The sequence below is a fragment of the Lepus europaeus genome, chromosome 4 (assembly GCF_033115175.1).
Source record: "Lepus europaeus isolate LE1 chromosome 4, mLepTim1.pri, whole genome shotgun sequence".
NCBI classification, from domain to species: Eukaryota; Metazoa; Chordata; class Mammalia; order Lagomorpha; family Leporidae; genus Lepus; species Lepus europaeus.
In genome coordinates, this window is record NC_084830.1 from 52,067,226 (window position 1) to 52,094,295 (window position 27,070).

General features: G+C 38.1%; 1 protein-coding gene across 1 annotated transcript in view; it reads left to right on the top strand.

Moving 5' to 3' along the window:
- The window catches only part of PIP4P2 (phosphatidylinositol-4,5-bisphosphate 4-phosphatase 2), a 67,952-nt gene that overhangs the window by 10,581 nt on the left and 30,301 nt on the right, over positions 1 to 27,070 (top strand). Inside the window, exons 2-4 of the mRNA XM_062189507.1 lie at positions 15,963 to 16,111; positions 21,578 to 21,684; positions 22,684 to 22,807. Of these exons, the coding sequence (XP_062045491.1) occupies positions 15,963 to 16,111; positions 21,578 to 21,684; positions 22,684 to 22,807 (380 nt within the window). The remainder of the gene's footprint in view (positions 1 to 15,962; positions 16,112 to 21,577; positions 21,685 to 22,683; positions 22,808 to 27,070) is intronic.

Below are 27,070 nucleotides of genomic sequence, written 5' to 3' on the forward strand. Positions count from 1 at the left end.
GACATTTTATAGTTTCAGAGGTGAAGTGCAAGATTCACCATCTTGAAGAGGTCTAGGCTATAGAAATGAGAGCCAGTATGGGCTGGCATTGTGGCACAGTGGGTTAAACCATCTCTTGTGACCTTGGATCCCATATCTGTGTGCATGCCAGTTCAAGTCCTAGCTGCTTCATTTCCAATTTCCAATCCATCAGTGGATGATGGCCCAAGTAGCTGGGTCCCTGTCACCCATGTGAGAGATTTGAATGGATTTCTAGGCTTCTGGCTTTGGCCTAGTCTTACCTTGATTGTGGGCATTTGAGGAATAAACCAGCAGATAGACTATATCTGCCTGTGTCTCTCTCTCTCTGCCACTCTGACTTCTAGATAAATAAGTAGATAAATAAATCTAAAAAAACCGATGATAGCAAGTAGACTGAATGTGAGAATACTTGTTGATCTCATATCCCGTATCTGGGTTTACTTGGCTCCCTTCCCTATTCGAGCTTCATATTAATGTGCAACCTGGGAGGCAACAGGTGATACCTCAAGTGGTTTGGTCCCTGCAACCCACATGGGAGATCTGGGTTAAGTTTCTGGCTCCTGGCTTCAGCCTCACCCAATGCTGGCATTGTGGGCATTTGTGGAATGAATCAATGGGTGGGAGATCTCTGTTTCTCTGCCTTTCCAATAAATTAAAAAAAAATCTCTTTGATTATTAGACTTTTTTCAAATAAGCCTATATTTCTACTGAGATATATTTTTTTAAGATTTATTTATTTTATTTGAAAGACAAAGTTACAGAGAGGCAGAGGTAGAGAGAGAGGAAGAGGTCTTCCATCTGCTGGTTCACTCCCCAGATAGCCACAATGGCCGGAGCTGCACCTATCTAAAGCCAAGAGCTGGGAGCTTCTTCTGGGTCTCCCATGCAGGTACAGGGGCGCAAGGACTTGGGCCATCTTCCATGCTTTCCCAGGACATAGCAGAAAATTGGATCAGAAGTGGAGCAGCTGGGACTCAAACCAGTGCACATTTGGAATGCTGGCACTGCAGGTGGAGGCTTTACCTGCTACGTCATGTGCCAGCTATATAAATTTTGTGACAAAAAGCGTTTTCCAAATTTATAGAATTTAGAAGTTCTGTTCTGGTTTTCAATATGGAATACTTAGCCAGGCTCAACAAGAATAGTGTTTGGATTTGCCACTAGCCTCTAATAAGTACATAGGTTATTACTAAAACTCAGCCATTTTTTAATATAACATGCTTTAAGTGGAAGCCATATTTTTTTATGATTCAGTCTCAAAAGTCAAATATACTGTCTCTTCTGCCATTTTCTGTTGGTCAGAGCTCTTTTTTTTTTTTTTTGACAGGCAGAGTTAGACAGTGAGAGAGAGAGACAGAGAGAAAGGTCTTCCTTCCATTGGTTCACTCCTCAGATGGCTGCTACGGCTGGCAGCACGCCAGCCCAAAGCCAGGATCCAGGTGCTTCCTCCTGGTCTCCCATGCGGGTGCAGGGCGCAAGGACTTGGACCATCCTCCACTGCCTTCCCGGGCCACAGCAGAAAGTTGGACTGGAAGAGAAGCAACCGGGACAGAATCCGGCGCCCCAACCAGGACTAGAACCCGGGGTACCAGAGCTGCAGGCGGAGGATTAGCCTAGTGAGCCACGACGCCGGCCTAGAGCTCTTATAAACCATTTGTATTCAAGGTGATGGATTGCAGACTTTACCTTTTGATGGGAGGCATGCCAAAGAATTTGTAGCTGTGTTGTGAAGCTACCACAATAAGCCATGACATATCTACAGAATGAAACACTATGCAGCAGGAGAAGAAATGAGACAACTCTATACCATATGGAAAGATTACCAGGATATACTGTAAATTGAAAACAAGCAAGATGAAGAACAGTATAAGACATAGTCTGTATGGGAGAAAGAGGAAATGAGGATGTGAATGTGTTTGCAATACCTGTGATTGTCTAATGAAACACTGCAAGGAGACATATAACAATGTAATCGGAAATCTCTGAAGTATGATATGATCGATGAGCACAAATGTTGGAGTAACACTTCTGAGCATACATCTTTTATGTTTTTATGTTTTTAAATTTACTTATTTGAGAGGCAGACAGACACAGAGAGAAAGATACACAGACACAGGCAGATAGACCTCCCAGCCACTGGTTCACTCCTCAAATACCCTCAGTGGTCCTACTGGGCCAGGACTGGGACCACGGACCAGGAACACAACTCAGGTCTCCCATGTGGGTGTCAGGAATTCACATGCTTGAGCCATCACCACTGCCTCCCAGAGTCTGCATTAGCAGGAAGCTGGAGCCAGGAATTGAACTCAGGAGTTTTGATGTGGGATTGATAACATGTTAACCTCTAGGCTAAATCCCACTTCCTCGTGGTTTTTTTTTTTTTTTTTTTGAGCCATATAAATATTTTATGAATAAAAATTCATTATGTCTGAAAAATAAATTACGCCTTGACCTCCTTATGTTATTCATCCTTTTTGGAGTTTGTCCTTGATAGAATCCTGAGCATGTTAACAAAAGTCGTTTCTTAGACTACATCCCCACCTCTGTACAGGTACTTGCAGTTGCACCTGTTACATTTTAGTATGTTTCATTTGGTTTATCATTCCAGCCTGTCAAGATTTTCACAGGAAGAATCCTATTAAGACATGGGAAACACTGCTGTGACTATGTGCTTTTCCCCAAGACCATGCTCATTACTTCATACTAGTGACATTTATGAGCCATTTCTAGACTTTTCCAGATGGAGACTTACTTTTTACATTCTACAGATAGATGAGGGGGAAAGGGAATTTGAAAACTGTAACATTCAAATTCTACCCATTTATCAAGGTTTTTTTTTTTTTCTTTTTGACAGGCAGAGTTAGACAGTGTGAGAGAGAGAGAGAAAGGTCTTCCTTTTTCCATTGGTTCATCCTTCAATGGCTGCTGCAGCTGGCGCGCTGCGGCCAGCGCACCACACTGATCTGTAGCCAGGAGCCAGGTGCTTCCTCCTGGTCTCCCATGGGGTGCAGGGCCCAAGCACTTGGGCCATCCTCCACTGCCCTCCCAGGCCACAGCAGAGAGTTGGACTGGAAGAGGAGCAACCAGGACAGAATCTGGTGCCCCAACTGGGACTAGAACTCGGGATGCTGGTGCCGCAGGCGGAGGATTAGCCTATTGAGCCGCGGTGCTGGCCTAAGGTTCTGTTCTTTCATGCAGTCTTTTCTAATCTCTGCTGCTGGAAGATAAATGTTCCCAAAGCAATGTCTTTCAACATGCCCATTATATAATTATCAATACTTATTTATGTATGCTGTATATTAATATATAAATAAATTAATATTTATGTGTATATATTAATTATACATTGGTGTATGTGTATACATATATACATATACATACATATATATGTGTATATATAAATATATATAGAGAGAGAGTGAGAAAGAGAGAGAGAGAGACAGAAAGAGAGGGGATTCCTGTCTCTTTAGTCTCTGGGCCCCTACCTACCATGGCTCCTTGCATATGATCTTATTCATCCAAGCACTCAACAAACGTCAGGTGTATTAATGAACGTTAGACTGAGAAAACAAGGAAGGAATAGCATGATGGAGTGGAGTTTGTATGGGGAGCTGGAGGAATGTGAGAACAAAAGACCAAAGAGATCTGCAGAGCTTGTGGTCAGATTCCTTTCCTCATTAGAAGGTCTACATAGGGACCTATGTAGGGAGGGAAGAAACTCCATGGCTGTAACCCCTGCTGGCTGCAATGGGAAACCATCATTTTAATGGCTTCACTTCTTATTTCTTTAGCAATCTCTGTATTTTGAAGTGAAATTTAATTAGAGGCTAAAAATATGTAAGTAATAGAATTTAAGGGATTTATATACTAAATATCTTTCAGCATTTATTGTATACCTAAAAATTAAGTATTTATTCTGAGAGGCACATCAGATGCCTTACATGTATCTGATTTGGCTCAGATTTATGGTGGATATGTCCCAAATTACTAAATTATTGACTTTTTATCCAAAATCTATTAATCCCTAAGCCATTTTAAAAATGGAGGAGATATTTAACTAGAAAAATACAAATGATAATAATTTATGTATTTTACCATCTCATTCTACTGAATTTTAACATTGTATACTACTGTTTCATATTTTTAAGAAAATAAAACATTATAAAGCCAGTTGAACTGTCTATCCTGTCCAATATATTGAGGTTACTTTCCCCTTCATATTCTCTCTTATCTAAAAATATCTTATATTTTGGTTCAATTACATATAAGCACACTTTATTACTGATTCAGTAATACTTGTATTCTGTAAGTTGTCATTAAATGTGTTTATGTAGTTATATACAAAGGAGTTTCTTGCTTTCCCTAACAACATACATACTATGTGATATGCAGTGAAATGAAGTGCCTAGGGAGAAGTGACAGAATAAGGATTCTTAACCACCTTAGGCTATATGTGGAGTTTCTTAATTCTTAGGCTGCTGCATGTTTTTTGCCCTGGAGATAATTTTTTGTCTGTTCTAAAAATGAACATCTCTATTTTCTTTGAAAAAATACTTTCTTGAAAGCAACGTTGTAGACAACAAACTAAAAGAACCATGCAAATAAGCAATATGATTTTACACCAATCTTACTAGAATAACTTGTACTTTTTAAAATAGAAATAAAGTACAGTGATTAATAAAGTGTGAGAGGAATATATATGCATAAGTTGTCTATAGTTGGAAAAAGCACTAGTGCCACAGATGAAATGAATTATTAGGATAAGGTAGGAATTTCTTTGTGAGAAATATACAGATTCAAGTAGAAACTGTTGTTATCCAAAAATTGGTCACTAACAGGTCATTGGGTGTTTCTTGCCAGTGTCTTCAGTTGTGTGGTGGTTTTTTGAGACAACTCAAATGCTTGGGACCACTAAGGTAGGGAAGGATAGTAGATGAACAGGTCCTAGTGGCATTCAGTATTTGTCATGACTAGCCTGGTTTGATGGTGCCTTAGAGCCTCTCCTGAACCAATACAAGCTCCTACAAGTAGCACTGGAGGTGCCAGGATGTAGGTTGACATTGGTCCCAAGCTGATATTACACTCACAGTTATGAAAGTGTTACTGTCTTTTAGAACTTCTGTTTGGAGACTTTAGTGATAAAAATGTATAGAAGGGTTGCATCACCTGAAAACATGCTACATTGTGCCAAGAGGACTTTGCCACCACTCTTCCCTTCTTCTCCCCCAAACTTGAAACACACTCCGACATAGTCAGTTTTAGGTGCTGTCATTTATGCTCCCAGTCTCCTGTGTGCATGTCCTTAGAGGGCACTTAACACTCCAAATTATAATTGCAGTTTTATGACCTTTCTATATATTTAGAACATGAGCTCCTTGAGCCCTGGGAGCTCTTTGAGGCCCAGGAGTGTGCCTCGTTTTCCATGGATCCCTGATTTAGCAGAGTACCTGGGAGAGTAGATGTGGGAGTACTCGTGATTGACAAAAGGTTAACTCTTCGGCATCCACTATGGAGTACTTGGCATGCTGCTGCTTTCCCCCTGAAATAGCTGAAGGCCTCGACTTTTCTCTGGCATCAGAGCTCATAAATGACCTGACCACACTTTAGTTGGGAAATCAGGATTATCCAGAGCATCTGTCAAACTTAGAGTAACAAGTAAATTTACTGAAGGTGTGATAGATAGCAATCCTCCTATACCATTCAGGTGTTTCACAGTGGCACTATTCTCTGCAGTTTGCCCACAGTGTTGCTTTTGGTTTAAATTCTGTAGACTTTCCCTTGGTCTTTCCTACTCCAAAATTTGGCTAAAGAACAAAGTTGGCAACTTCATTGGTTTCCAAGAATGTCTGTTCCAGTAATATGTTCAGGAACCAGGAAGATAATTTCAAGGTAGGAACTGGGACCACTGTAAGTTGAACTAAAACTCCATCCTTCACCTGATGATCATTTTTGACTCCATCTGGAATGAGCACTATTTAAGAACCAGTTTTCTCATAATTTCTGAACAATCTGGGTGTTCTCTTTCCCCCAGTAAACAGTCTATTAAATAGCCTCTGACCTTTTTTGCGCAAGGTTTGAAGGACTATTTACAATATAAGAAGTTTTCAAAATGTTTGCAGAAAGTGGAAATAAAAGAGAATGCATTCTCTATGAAGTTTTTGAAGCTTTTTTGTACGTACTATGACAGTGCTTCTGGATTCTCTCTCATGGCCACCCTTTCCATAAAGGTCCTCTGGGTCTGTGAACCTCCTTTTGTTGGGAACTGGTTGAATAATTGTGACTTTATTGTGACTACTCAAGTTAGACTGCTGGTTAAAACACATAGAATGTTTTCTCCCCTGTCAGAATAAGATCGAAGTCGGAGAACTCTAAAGGCTTCCATAGCCTCAGCAACTCATGACTAGAGCCTAGGGAGATTACTGATGCCATAAACAAGAGTGTCAAATTGTTAAATCAACATCAAGAGTCACTGTGTACTTACGTCCCATGTGGGATCCATTCTGAATGGGTTGTCCAATGTGAAGTAATGATATAGCTAGTACTGAAACAGTATTTTTACACTTTGTGTTTCTGTGTGGGTGCAAACTGATGAAATCTTTACTTAGTATATACTGAATCGATCTTCTGTATATAAAGATAATTGAAAATGAAAAAAAAACTTGGGGTTAAATTGGAAATTACATAGAAAATTAATCAATTTTTAAAAAAAATATCATGTAGGATCTCTGTCATTAATGTGCTGTACACTGTAATTTAATGCTATAACTAGTACTCCAACAGTATTTTTTCACTTTGTGTTGCTAAATGGGGGCAAACTATTGAAATCTTTACTTTATATATACTAAACTGATTTTCTGTATATAAAGAGAATCGAAAATGAGTCTTGATGTGAATGGAAGGGGAGAGGGAGCGGGAAAGGGGAGGGTTGCAGGTGGGAGGGAAGTTATGGGGGGGAAGCCATTGTAACCCATAAGCTGTACTTTGGAAATTTATATTCATTAAATAAAAGTTTAAAAAAAAATGTTTTCTCATTCATTTCAATGCTAGACTAATTTTAGTTTGCCACTGCCAAATGTCCTTGGGGTCAAAATATTCTAATATTCACTACTTCCCGTTATAAATGTACTCACCTTGTCTTTAGTGTCTAAGTGCTGCTATTTGGCCTGCTACTCAAGTATCCACCAATCAATTCCCGTTGAAAGCAGGCAGCACAGCCCAGTGGAGTCATCTCAAACTGTGATGCCTCGTCTGTGTTGAAGAGCAACCACACCAGCATGCATGTGTTCCTCTAAAATGCCTTTTTATCTATGTCTTAGTGAAAGGAGTATACGCGGGCCATCTCTGGGGGTGAACAGAAGAGTGGGTGTGCAGGTTTGACATGATAAGTCCATTCCAACGTTTTTGACTGCCTGAGTCTGTGATTGCTTCTGCTGAGTCATTAATTGTAATATCATGTCTCATCCACCAACAAGTCACTTCTAGCAGTAAAATGAACATGGACTCTAGTAAACCCAGCTCAGTTCTATATTATGTTTCATCCTCTTTGGTTTAACACCTTTCAGATCCACTCCCACAGATATTCCCTAGGTTTCTGACAATACATACATAGATAAAACTTTGCAGTTCTCTTGATGTATAATTGTTTCTTCCTGAGCTCAACTGTGGAGCACATTAAGATTTGACTGTCATCATCTTGAAGCAACAGAGGATTTTTCAGCTGCTTCTTATGCAGAATGGCTTTCCCCATGTACGGCAAGTGCCTCAGGTGAGACCATTACAGAGTTTTCCAGGAAGTGAAGGCTGGTCTCAGACACAAGAGACAAGACTATTTTCTACTTGCAAGGCAGGCTCAGAGTGACTCAGGCGTTTAAAGATTTGCTTGGGTACAACCAGACGGCCTCGTTCCAAGTTTCACTCTTATGCAATCAGTGTCCCAACTTTCTGTAAGAGAATCGGTAATGCTGAGGATTTACCTCATAATTCTGCAACTTGTACAGTTAGATTTTGCATTTGATTTCTAGCAATGTATTCCCTTTGTTAATTAGGAATAAATGATACTTTTACGGCTTCAGTAGAAGTTGTACCATCTGCCATCTTTTGCAGAATTCCAACTCCGGCATCATGGTTCTCTAACCATTACTTGAGCTTAAAGACCTGACATTCTCATTTTTATTCTGTAAGTGTGCAGTGTATTTATGAGATCCATCCAGATTAATTCCATGTAGTGATTATGACTGCCATAACAATGAAGTGAATGGGCCACAAACATCACTATCAAGGACAGCGTATAATTCAATTGATCAGGATGCTATTGTATGCTATGGATTACTGCCATCCCATTTCCCATTGCTAAGGAGCTCAGCACAGCATTTAGGCCCAATTTAACTAAACCATTCCTCCTATTTTCTAGGATCATTGATGTTTTTTTAAAATATTTATTTGAAAGGCAGAGTTACAGAGAGGCAGAGGCAGGGAGCGAGCGAGTGAGAGGTCTTCCACCCACAGGTTCACTCTCCAGATGGCTGCAATGGCTGGAGCTGCTCCAATCTGAAGCCAGGAACCAGGAGTTTCTTCTAGGTCTCCCATGCAGATTCACAGGGGCCCAAGGACTTAGGCCTTATTCTATTGCTTTCCCAGGCCAAAGCAGAGGGTTGGATCAGAAGTGGAGCAACCTCTTCCAGTCCAGCTCTCTGCTGTGGCCCGGGAGGGCAGTGGAGGATGGCCCAAGTGCTTGGGCCCTGCACCCGCATGGGAGACCAGGGGAAGCACCTGGCTCCTGGCTTTGGATCAGCGCAGTGTGCTGGCTGCAGCGCTCCGGCCGCAGCAGCCATTGGGGGGTGAACCAACGGAAAAAGGAAGACCTTTCTGTCTCTCTCTCTCTGCCTGTCACAAAAAAAAAAAAAAAGAAGTGGAGCAACTGGTACTTGAACTAGCACTCATATGGGATGCCAGCACTGTAGGCAGTGACTTTACCCACTATGCCACAGTGCCAGCCCCTCCAGGATCATTTCTGGCATGAGTTTCTGTATTGGTTTACCTGGTTAAGAGATAGAAACCACACAGTAGAATTTCACGTAAAGCATTTCTAATTAGATAGGAAGATATTAGCAGGGTAACTGAAAGGTAAATATATTACTCTAAGATACTGAGGAGGTAACAGGAAGCAGCTATCACCACTAAGGCTGAGGAGAACAAGGGAAGAGATTGTAATCATTAAAATCTGGCAACTTAGGGGAGACATTCTACAGATCTGAAGCATGACTTCTGAGGAGGAGACACTGGTCAGTTGGTGCTAGTGTCTTTGAACCCTGGAGGAAGACTGTGTGTGCCTGGGAAAGCAGCAGAAAATGGCCCAAGTACTTGTTCCAGGAGCAGGAACACTGGCTAGCTGGTGCTGATATCCTTTCTTTCCTGTTTTCCATTTATTTATTTATTTGAGAGATAGGGTTACAGAGAGAAAGATCTTCCATCTGCTGGTTCACTTCCCAAATGGCTGCAATGGCTAGAGCTGTGCCAACCTGAAGCCAGGAGCCAGAAGCTTTTTCTGGGTCTCCCCTGCAGGTGCAGAGGCTCAAGCACTTGGGCCATCTTCTACTGCTTTCCCAGGCCATAGCGGAGAGCTGGATCGGAAGAGGAGCAGCCAGGATGAGAACTGGTGCCCTTATGGGATGCTGGTGCTGCAGCCAGAGGCTTAGCCTACTACACCACAGCGCCGGCCCCACTGATGTCCTTTCTGAGGGGAGACACAGTGAAGCAAATGTTGAAAACCGAAAACTGATTTAGTGATGCTATGGAAGGAATTGCTGCCACCAGGCTGAAGTTGTACTCTTTCAGAGTACTTCAGAGACACAGCAAGCAAATGGGTAACAAATAGAAGACACAAGTCCCTTCTTCCTTCTCCAAGTTTGCAGTCTTTTTCCTTCTATCACCTCCTATTAACAGAGCATAACTGGGAGGAAGCTGGCAAAGCCAAACTATGCTTTATAGAATCCAACTGCAGCATCTCAATGCAGAGTAGGGAAGGGGGCATTTGGAGCTGAGACTTAGTGACCTGCTAACTAGTACATTTTCATTGTCAACTGAATTCAGATAGTTCCTTCTGAGAGTGTTGTGTTTCTGGGAGAACCCAAGAGTCTCTTGGAAGAGGTTTTGTTCTTTGATTTCTTTTCTCTGTGTTGGACTAGCTTGGAGAGATTTGATGTGAGATGCAGCTGTCCCATAGGAGCCAAGCCCATTCTGTACCTTACAAATACTCCACAAAGATCCTAAGGGAAAATTAATCCTTGCAATGAAAATTGGAGGTGAAAAGACTTAGATTTTCATCACAGGCTGCTGCTTTTTATACCTTTCTTGTTCACTCTATAATCATGGTAGCCTAAAATATCTCTCATTTTAATCTGAAGTCATTTTTCATTTTTGATACATCATCTTTGTCAAGGACCTGAAGGGCTATCTAGTGTTGTAAGTGAATAAACTGGAAAATATTGCCATTGAAGACACTGATAAGGGATTAACTGAGATAACAGAGTATCCAGCAAAACAGTGTCAACTTTTAAAATGCTAGAGACATATCTGGTGTCTGGAAACAAACGAACAATGGATTAATACACCAGGGTGAATTAGCAAGACAAAGGAGTGGCTTGGCATAAAATAAATTGGGCTGATGTTTGTGATGGGAAAATGTAATATTAGCACTTGTGGGTTTGCAGTGTAATAATGGCTCCTTTTGAGTGTTTCAGTAAGACAATCGCATTTGCCTTGTGATCCATATTCTTCCATTCTTTGTTGTAAGTCTCAGTTTTCTGTCTATTTTATGAGATTTAGTCTTCCATGAAGATTTTATTAACATGAAATGGTTATTTTTTTCTATTCTATTTAATTTTTTATTTTCTGTGATTCTTCACTTTCCTCCTGCTAACTTGCTTTAACTCATTCTGATTCTCCAGAGATCTTCATTATCAGATTCTTGCCTGTTTCTACAGAATCTCCTTACTGTACTTTACATCTTTCCCCCATATTAAGTCATTATTTATTAAGAGACTCATCTGTTACTGTGGAGACATCTCTAGGACAGGAGTCAACTTTTGGCTTTGCTGAGTTATACGTAATCCTTCAAAAGTCAGAATCTCTGGCTTCAGTCCTCTCTTCCATAAAATTAAATTAGATTATATAATTGATAAGATTTCTTGAATTTCTAAAGAACATTATGCAATTCTGGAGCGCATGAGGGAGTATTTTTTAGAATTAAAGACTACTGACCTAACAAATACTTCTTAAATGGAGGAAAAAAGATTTTTCATTTAAGCAGACTCTGTAGAGAAAATGTCTATTGTTTGAAAAACAGGCAAGGCTTCAAATGAAGGACCAGTGTGACTTTTAAGATCTAATGACTCTGAGTTCTGGTTACAGCGGAGTTTGTAAACTAATACAGACATGTAAAACAGATGAGCATGGTGATCTGTTCACTATTTTATAGTAAACAGAGAAAAAGTGAACAGAACTAAGTAGCTAATTATTGTTAGTTTACCAGCTCTGGAATAAGTGTTGTGAGAGTATAAGTTCTTTTCAAGAGGAGATAGAGCTATAGGTGAAGGTTCCCTTGGAGTAAAAGCTGAGTGACAGAGAGAGGTCAAAGTACAAGAAATATCTCTAAATTAGCTTATGGCAGGAGTAAGGAACAGAAAATTGAAATGACAGGCCTGGAAGCACTGTGGAGTGTAGCTATGAGGCTGCATCTGCTGTCATTCTATTGATCTCTTGGATTGATTCCATTTGTCTCTAGGGCCAGGCCAGTGTCTCCTGACCATTTCATCTATCTCAAGCACAGTTTTTTCTTTTTCTTTTTTAAAGATTTATTTATTTATTTGAAAATCAGAGTTACAGAGAGAGGAGAGGCAGACAGAGAGAGAGAGAGAGAGAGAGAAAGAAAGAGGTCTTCCATCCGATGGTTAACTCCCCAGATGGCTGAAATGGCCAGAGCTGCGCTGATCCAAAGCCAGGAGCCAGGAGCTTCTTCCTGGTCTCCCACAGTGGTGGAGGGGCCCAAGGACTTGAGCCATCTTCTACTGCGTTCCCAGGCCATATCAGAGAGCTGGATCAGAAGTGGAACAGCCGGGTCTCGAACCGGCGCCCATATGGGATGCCGGTGCTTCAGGCAAGGGCCTTAGCCTGCTGTGCCACAGTGCCTGCCCCTCTACTTTAACATTCTAATCTTCACTGGCTGTTCTGCTCATTTCCTCTACTTCCCAAGCCTTCAGAAGAGTAGATTTGGGCATGTTTTTGTCATTGAAAACTTCTCTTTTTTGACAGATTAAAATTTACGTAGTACATAAGGTGGGTGTTTAATCAGCAGTTAAGATTCTTGTGTCTCATGTCAGAGTGCCTGTGTTCAATACCAGGCTCCAGCTCCTGTCTAGCTTCCTTTGGGAGATAGCAGTGATGTCTCAAGTGGTTGGGTGCTTGCCACTCACATGGGGGACCTGGATTGGGTTCCTGGCTCCTAGTCCTGATCCTGGTCCCAGCTCAGTTTGGGATGTCCAGGCATTTGGAGAATGAACCAGCAGATGCGAGCCTGTTCTCTCAACTAAATAATTTTTTAAATTCTGTTGTACAAATCTTAGAGGAAGAATTCACAGGATTTTGTTGGTTTTCATACCATTCAAATGATTCTTAAGATCATGCACAGAGGGGGCTGGCATTGTAGCGTAGCAGGTTAAGCCATCGTGTGCAATGCTGGCATCCTATATGGGTGTTGTTCTAATCTCGGCAGCTTCACTCTCAATCCAGCTCCAAGACCCAAGTACTTGGGCCCCTGCCACTCACGTAGGAGTTGTGGGTGGAGTTCCAGGCTCCTGGCTTTGGCCTGGCCCAGCTCTAGCCTTTGGGGCCATTTGAGGAGTGAACCAACAGATGGAAGATCTCTTTCTCTCTCTCTTTTCCTCTCTCTTACTCTGTAACTCTTTCAAATGAATAAATTTGTAAAAAATTACCTATTGAAATATAGGAGATTCCTTTGAGCATAGCTTTTGCTTAAAGTGGATGGGTTCCAGTGCCCTTGTATGTAGTGACAATGTTGATGCCTTCCTTCACCTGTTAAGCACTTGTTTTCTTTATGCAGTTGTCTTTAAATTTATTTTCTATCATTCTGTGTAAAATAGATCATGAGATCATGGGAAACCTATTTCATTTTACTTTGTAATTCTAGGAAATGATGAAACCAACTTTCATTAATAATGACATTTATAAGTGTTAAAAACAGCATTCGCATATATGTAGTGAAATATATATTCTTCTCCTCAGAATTATGTCTTCTTTTTTGAGAGCTGAGAAACTAATTTGCAAATTGCTAAGTCTTAAATGTGTTGTTGACTCATGACATGTATATCTTCTTTTCAAGTTCAGTGTTCGGCAGGGTTCTGGTTTAAGCTTCCCAGCAATGTACATTGTCATGTCAGAGTGGCCTCTTTCAGAACCGTGGCTGGTGCAGAACTTCTTCTGAATCAATTGAATGAACAACACTTGTTGCTAATCCTTTTCAGTCTGGGGGGGAAAAAAAAAAAAAAAAAAAACCCTAGGTGCTAAATCCCAAGCTTGCCAGGTGATCATATGAGGATCTTAAACATACCACAATATGTTATACTCTAACTCTTTTTAAAAATATCGGATTTCATGGGGCCTGTGCTGTGGCATAGTAGATTGAGCCTCAGCCTCTGATGCCATAATCCCATGTGGGTGTTGGTTCAGGTCTCAGCTGTTCCACTTCAGATCCAGCTCCCTGCTGATGATTCTGGCTCCTGGCTTCAGATTGGCTCAGCTCTGGCCATTGCGGCCATTTGGGGAGTGAACCAGCAGATGGAAGGCCTCTTTGTCTTTCCCTTTCTTTCTAACTGCCTCTCAAATAAATAAATCTTCAAAAAATATATCAAATTTCAAAATTTAGAGTAGTTGATAGAAAACCTCTATTTAAATATTAGCCTTTTTCATGATTAGGTATTGTGATTTTTTTTTTTTTTAGATTTATTCATTATTTGAAAGTCAGAATTAGAGAGAGGGAGAGATAGAGAATCAATTTTCCATCCATGGGTTCACTCCCCAAATGGTCGCAATGGCCAGGGCTAGACTAGGCCGAAGCCAGGAGCCAGGAGCTTCATCCAGGTCTCCCACATGGATGCAGGAGCCCAAACACTTGGGTCATCCTCCACTGCCTTCCCAGGCTATCAGCAGCTGGATCAGAAGTGGAGCAGAACATATGGGATGTCAGCACTGCAGGCAGTGGCTTAACCTGCTACTGCACAGCGCAGGCCCTGTGATTGTATGTTATAGTATTATAAGAGCATATTGAGACGGGGTACTTCAATCATGTGTTATGGTCTGGCTCATTCCAAATATCCTAAAACAAAACCTTATCTTGAAAGGGCCTTATATCCTATAATTGAGACAGCTATGGAAAGAGGTTAGGCAGTCGCCTATAGAAATCCCATTCCAGCATATTGTATCAGGATTCCTTTTTTGACTCGTAACAAATGTGCACCTTCTGGTAGATGACTACGTATTCTGAAACTAGGCGTTCACTTTTCACCCACTCAGTCAGCCTTAAATCTCCCTCTCTCAAAAAAAAAAAAAAAAAGAACCCCAAAAACAAACAGTAGGATGTCTGTGTCTTTGCATTAAGAAAATCTTCAAACATATTCAAAAGCACTATGAATATGTCCATGTGTTGTGGTTCTGAGGGTTAAGTCAGTGCTGTTTGGAGTCCTACTGCTCTGCTTCCAGTCCAGCTCTCAGCTAACATGGCTGGGAAGGCAGTGTAACTGGCACTCACGTGGGAGACCTGAATGGAGTTCATGGATTTGGCCTGACCTGGTCTCTATGACCATTTGGGGAGTGAGCCCAGACATCGCTTTTTTTTACATATAAATTTTTGATGGACTTTTTTTTAGGTTTTTAATTTTAAGTAGTAATTTGAGACTAAAAGTTGTTCAATTTTCTTTATTTTTGCTTTGTGTTTATAATTAACATGGTTCCCATCCTTGTTTGATGCTGATAAGTTTAGTTTTCCTAGATTCATTCTCATCTCTCCTTGACTGCCTCCAAAACCTTATTTTATTCTTGTCGTAGTCAGCAGTAATTATATTGGCTCCAGTATAAAAAGAGAGCATGACACTGCACAATTTATGCATTTGTATAAGTGATTTTAAAACTGCCTTCATTGACCATTTGTGCTTCTTGGTGGTCAGATCACTACTGTAAGATTTGTACTTTGGGCGAAAGTCACCACTCCCCAGTAACAGGCTTTACTAATTAGCACCTGGGAACGGGGTGGATATGTTGAGCACAGATTAGTACAAAGGACTGGGTCACTGGGAAAGACTCAAGCAAACATGACTTCAATTTTATCAGAGTAAAATATTATTTTGGGTAGATGTTGCAGCGCAGCAGGTTAAGCTGCACTTGGGACTCCAACATTGTATATTTGAGTGCTGATTGAAGTCCTGGATACTCCACGCTCCCATTCCAGCTTCCTGCTAAAGCACCTGGGAAGGCAGCAAATGATCGCTCAGGTACCTGGGACCCTGCCACCCACATGGGAGACCCAGATGGAGTTCCTGGCTCCTGTTTTTGGTTTAGCCTAGCCCTGGCTATTGTGGCCATTTGGGGATCGAGCCAGTGGATGGAACATCTTTTTCTGTCTCTCCCTCTCTCTCATTCACTCTGCCTTTTAAATTTTAAATACACACACACACACACAAACACACACAAGATAGTCCCATACTTGTTTATGCTCTGAAACAAGGATACATTGACTACCTTTAAAAACGTAAGTGAAAAGATGGGGGTGAGAGGATGATTTTGTGTTTCCGCTTTGCATCTGTTGCTTATATACTCAAACCCATCCTAATGTCATCTTTGAGATCCTCATTCAGTGACTAATATCTTTCCAGCGGAACTCCCGCCACCATATACCGCCATTGCTAGTCCAGATGCCAGTGGTATTCCAGTAATAAACTGCCGTGTGTGCCAGTCTCTAATCAATTTGGATGGCAAACTTCACCAGCATGTGGTTAAGTGTACGGTGTGCAATGAAGCTACGGTAAGTGGAGATTTTCATTAATAAAAGCATAAATTGTTATCTGACATTTTATTCTCACGGGAAATACCTCAACAATATTTCTAAAAATTAGATATGGGTTGGATACAAATATGGGAATCTGTTTTGACTTTTCTTTTATCTGTCTCTTTATCATACAAAGATGTCTTCATGTGTTTAAAGCTGACCTCATTAAAAAAACTTCACGGTGATTTAAATATAATGCCAGTTGACTCTTTACTTTGTAAATTGAGACTGACTATGGCAGTTCTGTAATTTTCTTCATGATCTCCCCATATCACAACTGAATATATTCTGGTTTTCACTAAAATGAAAATATGCCAAACTTCACTGCAAAGATGGACTTTGTTCTTATGTGGAAAATATTTAAACTTAAGTTTATAGGATACCAGTATTGTTTTTCTGGCCTTTATGATTATGCATTTATTATTGACATCTATGCTGAAGTATTTACAAATAGCTTGACCTTTTATTTCATTTGTTAAATATTAATTTAGTGAAACGTTAAAAAAATTGAAGTTTTTTAAACTGAACTTTCTGAAGAGCAACTAAATTTTAAGCAATATTTTTACCATTTCAAGTAGTAAACTGGTAAGGCATATACTGGTTTAGATGAAATGCAGTTCTACATTCATCATTAGGTTTATTATTAATTTCATTTATATAAAATATAAAAATGAAATTATTTTCTTCAGGAAAGTCTAAAAAAAGCTAGTCATTATTTGTCTCTAAAAACTGTAACACATAGATACTGGGCTTTTTATGTTTTGTAGACAAGTCACAAAACCTTAAGCATGAAGTGATATATTCCATTTTAAATACTTTTTTTCTAAAGGGGCATCATTTGTAGAAAAACTTTATTGACAAGTAGATGATACTATAAAACTCACTGAGCACTGATTAGTACATTGAATCGGCATTAACTTCTTCAGTGCTCTTTGTGTAATTCACAAGTGAATAGGAATTGTTAGACATAAGTAGCAATAAAAAAACTGCCTTACAGATTTTCTTGGATTTGACATTAGTGTTATTTTTTCCTCTTATTGCTCCAGCCATACCAACTTTTATTCTTCAATGAATAGAAAAAATGTTTTAAAGTTTTATGTTTACACTGGGAAGTAAACCCAGACTTCTAGGACATTTATGCAGGAATCTCAAAGTCCCTGTGGATCTAGCAAACGGTCCATCTGGCAACTTAGGAGTGATGAGTTCATGTAGAATCAGTGGGGTTTAGCTCTAAATAAACTGCTAATCCACTGAAGGACACTTGAACTGAAATTTTTAAATAATTCTTGCCCTTGTGTAGTAAAGAAATTTAAATAATTAAAAAACTCTAGAGAAAGTGAATACAGTCTAATTGAATTAATTGCCTTGTGTGGAATAGGTAATATCATAGCAGAAAAAAAGTGAAAAAAAAATAAAAAGATGTTGAGGAGTACCTTAACATCTTGCTTGCTAAAATTTAAAGTGCAATGTGATCTTAAATTTATGCATGAAGAAGTGGTAGTGGACTAGGACTTTGTTGTAGAATTGCTAGATTGAAAACAATAGTGTGGTGGGCTTGGATCCAAAAACAATTCCCTTGTGTCCACTGCCTCTGTCCTATGTTCAGTTTTACTATGAATCATTCTCTTGCCATCACCTAAAACAGGGTATGTGTGTAGCCACCCTCCTGTGTAGCCACTTTGATAGGAACCTGATCCACCTGCGATGGAAAAGTGAAACACAATAAGGCTAATACAAGTGCTTTTTGTTTCAGTAGGTTGAATTGGCAAGGGAAGTAGGTACTGTCTGTGTGTATGAGAAAGAGAAAAAAAAATACGGAAAAATGCTAGCAAGACTTGGAAAACAGAATTAGGGTGAAATGGGTGAAGGTTTCTAGGACAACTGTGTGGGAAATCTGAGAGATGCTGGGGAAGGTGTAGCACCAGTGACTGTGTAACTGATTAGGAACCTGGCCTTCTGAGGCTGAGACTGGAGTTTGAGTCCTCATTCCACCACTTAGCCGCTGGCTGTACTCGTAGATCTTTGGGGACTTCTCCTAATTGTGGTTTCCTCACGTAAATGGTATAATACTATCTACCTCATGGAGTTTCTTGTTGAGACTACAGGAGCAAAGTGCTGATTTTACTGGCCATATGTAAAGTGTATTTTCCCAAGTATGAATTTTAAAAGGTATGTGTGAGGATACTGCCTTCCACCCCACTGCACTTCACTGCAGACCAGATGTGATATGAAATCAGCTGGCACTGAGACCCAGGCTTGAAATCTTGTTCATTTGTCTTGTTTTACAGATGAAGGAACTGAGCTGTAGAAGTGAGATAGGAATGAAGTATAAAAACAAAAATATAAAGATAAAAAATGAAATATAAAAACAAATCCTGTCATTTTTCAGGCATACATTTACTTAATGGTAAATTGTGAATGTATAAAAGTTAAACCAGTTTTTTTTTTTAATCTTTATGGATACTTCAGATATACATTCTGGTTGTTTGTGAATTTTAGACATTCAGATTTAGTTGTCTATAATGTAGCAAATTAGGAGTGGCTTATTGCTAACACATGTATGTACATGTATTCCTACTAAGGTTATTTATTTAAATTTTTGAAATCTATTTTTTGATATTCTAAGACACAGAAAAGTTAGGAAAATAATATATCTATATGATATAAAGAATATATTCATATTATATATTTATATAATAAATTATATAAATATTTATCCCAAACCAGTGTGAACTACTTTTGAAATATGCCCTTAATAGTTAAATCTCTAAAACACCCAAATTTCAGAGTTCTTGACAACATTTGTGTTATTTTATCTGCTTACCTGTACTTTTCCTTATACCGTACTTTGATAACACAAGGGGAAGCCTTAGTTTTAAAGAAATCATTTTATTCTTAAACAAAATTGAGCTTTAGCAATCTGTACTTTAGTTAATTTGTTTTGTTTGCATTTTCTCTGCTTCTCCAGCCAATCAAAATATTTATTATATAAGTATACAATATTAATTAACATTATATAATTAACTATATAATTTATATATCACATAACTACATAATATATAAATATTATAATTATAATACACAAAATTATATATAATCAACATTATATAATTATGTAATATATAATATATAAGTAAATTATATATTATATAAATTGTATATTATATATTATATGAATATATAAATTATATATTTTATGAATATATAATATATATTCATACTATACATTATATGAATATTATATAATTATATAATGTCAATTATATATAATTATATGTATAATATAAATAATATAATACAGATTATTTAATATTATATATAAATAATATAAATAAAATATATGTTATATGAATATTATATATTAATGCATAATATATTATATATATTATATATTATATATATTATATATATATTTTTTTTTTAGAGGTTATGATTACAAAGGAATGAGGCCCAAGTGCACTAGACAGGGCCTAGAACAAAGGACAGAGTCATTATTAGAGGAGCTAAGAAAGGTGCTGTCTAAGCTACAAGTAATTTTTCTGATTGAGAGGCAAATAGAACCTGATAGAAGGGGCTTGATAATAATCTGGTGGGCTTTAGGCCTTGTAAATTCAGAGGCCCAGACCTATCTATCTCTTCACATGGGGTATATCCTAAGGGAGGTGTGAACCTCCTAGGGGAAGGCACTCTGTTGACTTTCATTACTTGGCTGGCCTGGGAGGAGAGCTGGCCAGGTAAAGGCAGGGGGCATCTCTAACAAGAAATTTACAGTTCTGCCTACAATGTTGCTGACCCTACTTGACCATCCCCTCAGCTGCAGTGGTCAGTTTGGAAGTTGGGCTGAGTGAAGGGCTTTTCAGCTTAGAGCCAATAAGATCTGTGGCTCTGACCTGGGCATCCTTCGACTCCAGGGCAGGTCCATTTCCAGTGATCCAACTCTTGTTATATATTAATGCATAATATATTGTATAAATCTATATTGTATAATATTGATTTATATTTATATATTTAATATTCATATTTATGTATTAAAATATATACTAAAATTATATATTACATAAATATATCTATGTTATATAAAATATATCTATATTATATAAATAATTCCCATGTGTTCATTGCCCACATTCCCGAAATATCAACATTTTACTACATTTAGCTTTATCTCTAAGGAAATAATCTTTCCTTTCACATTCTTTTAGGATAGTGCAGACATGGTACTCTTTCACCCTCAAAACATTATAGTGTAAATTTCTTAAATCAAGAACATTCACTCATATGGTCACAGTGCAATTAGCAAATGCAGGAAATTAACACTGATACAATACTATTATCTAATATTTTTACTTAAATCATGTTTACCTAATTGCCTCATTAATGTACTTTATGAAAAAAAAATTCTGGTCCAGAATCACATGTTAGATTTGGTTATTGATCTCTTTGATGTCACTTTATCTGAAACTTAATCTTTCTGTATCTTTTATTGACTTAACATTTTTAAAACCAATTGTTTGCTTTCTCAATGGGAAACTTGAAAATGAATTTGATTTAAAGGTAGTTTTGAAATTCCTAATTTTTGGATTCTTATCAAAGTCTCCTGCAAATGTGAATATTTTAGTATATATTGATAATACAAATGCAAAATTTTTAACAATGCATTTTGGGATTCATCACAAGTTCACAAACATGCCTGATAAATGATCTAACTATGTGTAACTAGAAATGTCATGAAATTCCAAATTTGCTTGCACAAATACTTTTGGACTTCTGATGATAAAACTAAAAATACTTACTAATAAAAAAAAAGAATTTTTATTTCTTTCAATGCATCATACATTATTTAGTTAAATAAGCTTAAATTCTGTTGCTGCAAGTATTATTTTCTTTGGTGTTATTTATTCTTGCTATTGAATTTGCTGTTAATTTTTTTAAGAAATCTAATATTAAGAGTTATTTGCAAGTCCTTAAGTTAAAATATGCTACAAGATGAATCATTTCACATATTCTAATAAGTAAAGTTTAAGAGAAGTTCAAATTTATCATGTTTTCTTCCTTCCCCACTATTCTTACTGAGCTTACTCTAATCAGACAAGCACAAGAATCCTCTGAGATGGTTTGAATCTGAGCAGACATGTACTTTGTCTTATGAATTTAAAGGGAAAACAACTCTTTGTGTTCCTTAAATATTCCTCCCAAACCAGTGTGAACTAATTTTGAAATATGCCCTTAATAGTTAAATCTCTGAAACCTTCAAATTTCAGAGTTCTTGCCAACATTTGTGTTATTTTAACTGCTTACCTACGCTTTTCCTTATTCTGTACTTTGATAGCACAAGGGGAAACCTTAGTTTTAAAGAAATCATTTCGTTCTTAAACAAAAATGAGCTTTAGCAATCTGTACTTTACTTAATTTGTTTTGTTTGCATTTTCTCTGCTTCTCCAGCCAATCAAAAACCCACCATCAGGGAAGAAATATGTTAGATGCCCTTGTAATTGTCTCCTCATTTGTAAGGACACATCTCGGCGAATAGGATGTCCTAGACCCAACTGGTAAGAGATAAAGATTTATTTTTCCATTCATTTGTTCATTCAACTATAATTTATTTAAGACTCATTATATCCCAGGCTTTGTTCTGATTGAGTCTTTGTCCTCAAAGCAGTTACAGACCCTAAATTAGATAGATATTTATAAGATACAATATTCTTGAATTAACAATGTTTTCTTTATGTTATATAAATACGTAATGTGCTGTAATCAGTGACTCATTGAACTTATTTTAAAATAATCAGTTTACCTTTGAGATAATGAACCATGTGGACGTGTTTCAGTTGTCATGTGTATCATTATATGCTACCCTGGTCTCTGCTAAACATAATGTATACAGTAAATTTTGGAATTATTTTCCCAGGTTAAATGCTGTTATAGATGTGTGCACATAAAAGTATATAAAGACCTTTACTATTTTTTTTCCTATGATCTCTCAGACTTTTTGAGCATTACTTATATCTACCATTTGATTTTAGACTGGAGAATATAAAGAAAAGGATGCTCCCATTTTGCTTTTTTTCCATGTATGATTAAGTAGATATCAAGGAATTCTGGAATGCTAAGAAATATAGTTGCGACTCACCATGGCACACCATGGCACACCATGACTCACATTTTAACTGTAGAATGTTTTTAACTTAGTCTTCTATCAGACTCAAGTCTTTTTTCCCTAAATAGGGAATGAAAATGTTTTCTGGGTTGAACTTATAAAAATTTAGAAAGTCAGGTAAGTGATTCCTAAGGTCATCGATTAGGACCAATGTATAATATATAGTTTCCATTTCAGTTTAAAAAAACTGATTTTTTTGCCCCTGATTGATTACTCTGACTTTATGATATTTTTAGTCCCAAAGATTGACACTCATTTCATTTAGTTTATAAAATAAATAATAAGTGTACACATTTTCAATTGTATATCCCATGTCTTTGGCCATAAGCTATGAGTTTTGCCCTCAGTCCATCTGGAGGATAGTGAAGTTGTTTCCTTTCTATTTCCACAGTAGACGCATAATCACCCTTGGCCCAGTAATGCTTATTTCTGAAGAACAGCCAGCTCAGCCTGCTTTGCCAATCCAACCAGAAGGTACAAGGGTTGTGTGTGGACACTGTGGAAACACATTCCTGGTAAGCAACTGGACTTTTGTCATGGGTCATCAATCTGTAAATATAGGTCACAATTTTATAGATTTGACCACTACTTACAGTTTCATAGTTGTGTTCAATGGCACATTGATCAAAATGTTAAAATAGAGCCTTACTTAGGAATATAGATAATCAGAGATATAGCATCTTTTGTGATTTAGTTAAAAAGTAAAACCTATGATTCATTCACTGCAATGTCTCCAGGTGGGACAATGAGAAACAGTACCATTTTCTCCAGGCTGAATCTTAAGTGTACTCTTGCCCACTGGGCAGAAGTCGGTATGAATAGTCGCATGAGTGCTTCTGCTTCATGACTTCCAAGACTCAAGAAAAGGTCTCATTATAATTTATCAAAAATATTCCAACTTTTAAAATTATTCTTGGAGTAATGGCAATTAGCTGTCATACTCATAATTAATGAACCACTGGATAAGACATATGTGAATTAACGGTAAAACTAGTATTCAAACAGTACTTTATACGTTGTGTGTCTGTGTGGGTGCAAACTGTTGAAATCTTTACTTAGTATATACAAAGTTGCTCTTCTGTATGTAAAGATAACTAAAAATGAATCTTAATGAAGAATGGCATGGGAGAGGGAGTAGGAGATGGGATGGTTTGCAGGTGGGAGAGAGGTTATGGGGGGAAAAAACCACTATAATCCTAAAGTTGTACTTTTGAAATTTATATTTATTAAATAAAGGTTTAAAAAAAGAAAAAAAGAGTATATACAATTTGACATGAGCAGAAGTTATGGAAGTAGTTGTAATATTTCTAACTTAACTCAAAATTTGATTTAAAAGTTAATTTCATAATGAATTACTTTGTCAGGAAGAGTAAATAACAGGATTTCTTTTGTTATTGACCATTTATAGGAGACACAAGATTTTCTTCAGAACTTGAGTATTTAAGGTGACTTTCAGAAAGTAGCATGAGGGGTCAATAAACCTGCAGTCACTAAAAATGAATGGGCCTAAGAAAGTATAGGTCATTTGTTTTATTCTCCCTTCTAATTTTTACTTGCACTAAAGTAAGTCATGTACATAATTCTAAATGTCAGATTGGCTGTAATCTCATCATGCTGACCCACAGTTACCACCCTTTAAATACTTTCAACTCTTCCAGCTGCACTGTTATTTATTCCTATGTGTTAACATTGTTTGCTTATCCTTCTTCTTTCTGATTAACAACATTTTAGGTATTACCCACCAGTTTCTAATATTTAACTTGTGGATTTAGTAGTCATGCCTCCTACTCTATTCCTTTCCATACTTCCAGTGGGATTATATTTTGTTCCATACATGTTTAGTATTCACTTACTTTTTCATGCCTAAGTAGTTTTTGATTAGATAAATTACATTCACAGCTAAGCGAAGTAGTATGGTACATGTTTCTAAAATGCTTTTCATATTTTCTTGGATTTATGAATAATTTCCATTCCCTTTTGATTTTATTTTCTACATACTAACACTAGTTCTTCCCGTATTCTGTTATAGAATATAAAATCCCTGTCTAAATAGTCAAATGCAACAGAGAATCTGTTATTTAGGCTTTCTGCTACACAGCTCTCATCTTGGGAGTTTCCCTCACCATCATGCTGAAATTCCCGTGGCCTCTTTCCAGTGTTGGATCCCATGCTGTGCTCACAGTGTTTGGTTTATCCTTCGTTTTGGTGGAGCTTAGCGAGAAAAGATTACTGAAAATAAATTTGAGCCCTTTTTTCCTAAACCTTTTCAAATCAACTTCACATTCATCCCACATAATTTGTTTAGCTGTAGAATACCAGCCTGCCAGCGTTTCCTCTCAGAAGTTTAAAGGTTTTCCCACGCTGTTGATGAGAAAATCAGCAGCTGTTCTGACTCTTCATCCTTTCTATATGATGTATGTTTTCCTTTTTATTTTTCTTATTTTCCTCTTTCTTCTGTCATTTTCCCCAGTCTTATTAAATATCATGAGGCTATACCATGATCTTTTTTAATTCATTGTCTGGATGCTCAGTGGGCCCGCCAGACAGTTCAGTCTGCTTTCCTTGTGTCCATTTTCCTAGAGCTCCTTGCGTTAGACCACCTGAATGAATCCATTCTCTCTGTCTCTCTCTTTTTCTTTTTGATTTTGGCTTTTTAATTTGCTTACTGGGGAACTTCATCTAGATCTTCTAAATTTAATTTAAAAATTTCAGGTTAGATGATCTAACTTAATTTTTAATTTCCAAGAGCCTTCGTTTGTTCTCTGATTTTTTTCCATTTTTTTAAAAAAAAATTTTCTTCATTTATTTTATTTATTTGAAAAACAAAGAGAGAGACTGGCAGATCTTTAATCTACTGCTTCACTCCCTGAAATACCTACAGTACATCTGGGGCTGGCCCAAACTCAAGCTAGAAGCCAAGAATTCTTTGGTTCTCCCACACGGGTGGCAGGGACCCAAACACTTTTTTCCCCCTAAAGATTTATTTATTTATTTATTTGAAAAGCAGAGTTAGAGAGGGAGAGACAGAGAGAGAATCTTCCATCTGCTGGTTCACTCCCCAAATGACCTCCATGGCTGGGGCTAGGCCAGGCTGAAGGCAACAGCCAGGAGAGTCTTCTGGGTCTCTCACGTGGATTCAGGGGCCCAAGCACTTGGGCCATTCTCTGCTGCCTTCCCAGGTGCATTAGCAGGGGCTGTTATTAGAAGTAGAGCAGCCTGGACTCAAACTGGCACCCATATGGGATGCCAGCACTGCCAGCAGTGGTTTTACCGGCTCCACCACGGCACTGGCCTGGGATCCAAGGACTTGAGTCATCATCCACTGCCTGCTAGGGAGTGTGTTAACAGGAAGCTGGAATTGGAAGTGAAGCTGGAACTCTAGCTCAGGCACTCTGATATGGGATGTGGCATCTCAAGCAGCATCTTAACAACTGCACCAAACTCTCCTGCCCTCTTTTCCATACCATCCCCCTATTTATGACATCTTTCTGAAACTATTGAGTATATATTTTCTGAAATATTGTTCTTTTGCTATGCCTTATCTCTGTTTTCTCCCCTCTTTTTCTGTTTGTTTTTCTTCATGACAGTTTCGTTCACAAGTTTATTTATATTTGGGAATAAGTCACTGTTTGGAATCTCTGCACACACAGATAGGGGCTAGCTTCCCCTTCCTTCCCTGCCTCCTGCTTTTTCTATGAAGAACTGTAAATCATTAGTATCAGCAAGTCTTTTTAAGGAAAATGTCTGGCGGAAAGATCCTCTAATTTGTTGAGAGATAAGCCTGGGAGATAAGATTCTAGCTGCAGAGAAAGGTAATAGCAGTGAGGACCTTACCTTTTGTTCAGATTGTAGAGTTCAATTTAAAGCCTTTGTGTTTAGAGTGGTATTTTATTCCTGCTTTCTTCTATGCTTAGAGTTTCTAAGAGCACAGGTTCCCTAGTCCAGTATCATTAGAATAAATCACTCTTTTTTTTTTAAGATTTTATTGATTTATTTGAGAGGTAGAGTTACAGACAGTGAGAGGGAGAGACAGAGAGAATGGTCTTCCATCTGCTGTTTTACTCCCCAAATGGCCACAATGGCTGGAGCTGAGCTGATCTGAAGCCAGGAGCCAGGAGCCAGGAGCCAAGAGCCAGGAGCTTCTTCTGGTTCTCCCATGTGGGTGCAGGGGCCAAAGTGCTTGGGTCATCTTCCACTGCTTTCCCAGGCCACAGCAGGGAGTTGGATCAGAAGAGGAGTAGTCCAGACTAGAACCAGTGCCCATATGGGATGCCGGCACCACAGGAGGAGGATTAACCTGTGCCACAGAGCTGGCCCCAATCACTTCTTTTTTGAATATGTTGGGGAAGGGTAGTTTTCTGGTTCTGTGGAAAAGGGGGAGAGTTTACAAGCATTACTTCTTTTTTTTCCCTAGCTTTATTGGAATATAAGCAACAAACAGAAATCGTATACTCGTACATTTAAGGTGTACAACTTGGTGTTTTGATACCCATATGCATTGTGAAATGTCTGCCACAAACAAATTAATATTTTGCTCACCTCATATAGTTACTGTTTGCATGTATGATGAGACCCTTAAGATCTGTACTCTCAGTAAATTTCAAGTAAAAAAATGAGTTTTATTAACTATAGTCATCACATTGTATATTAGATCTCAGTAAACTATTCATCATGCCTAACTGAAACTTTGTACTTTTTAACCAACATCTTCCTGTTTCCCTCTCCATCACACTCTGGCAACCACCGTTCTGCCTTCTGTCACGATGAGTCTGACTGTT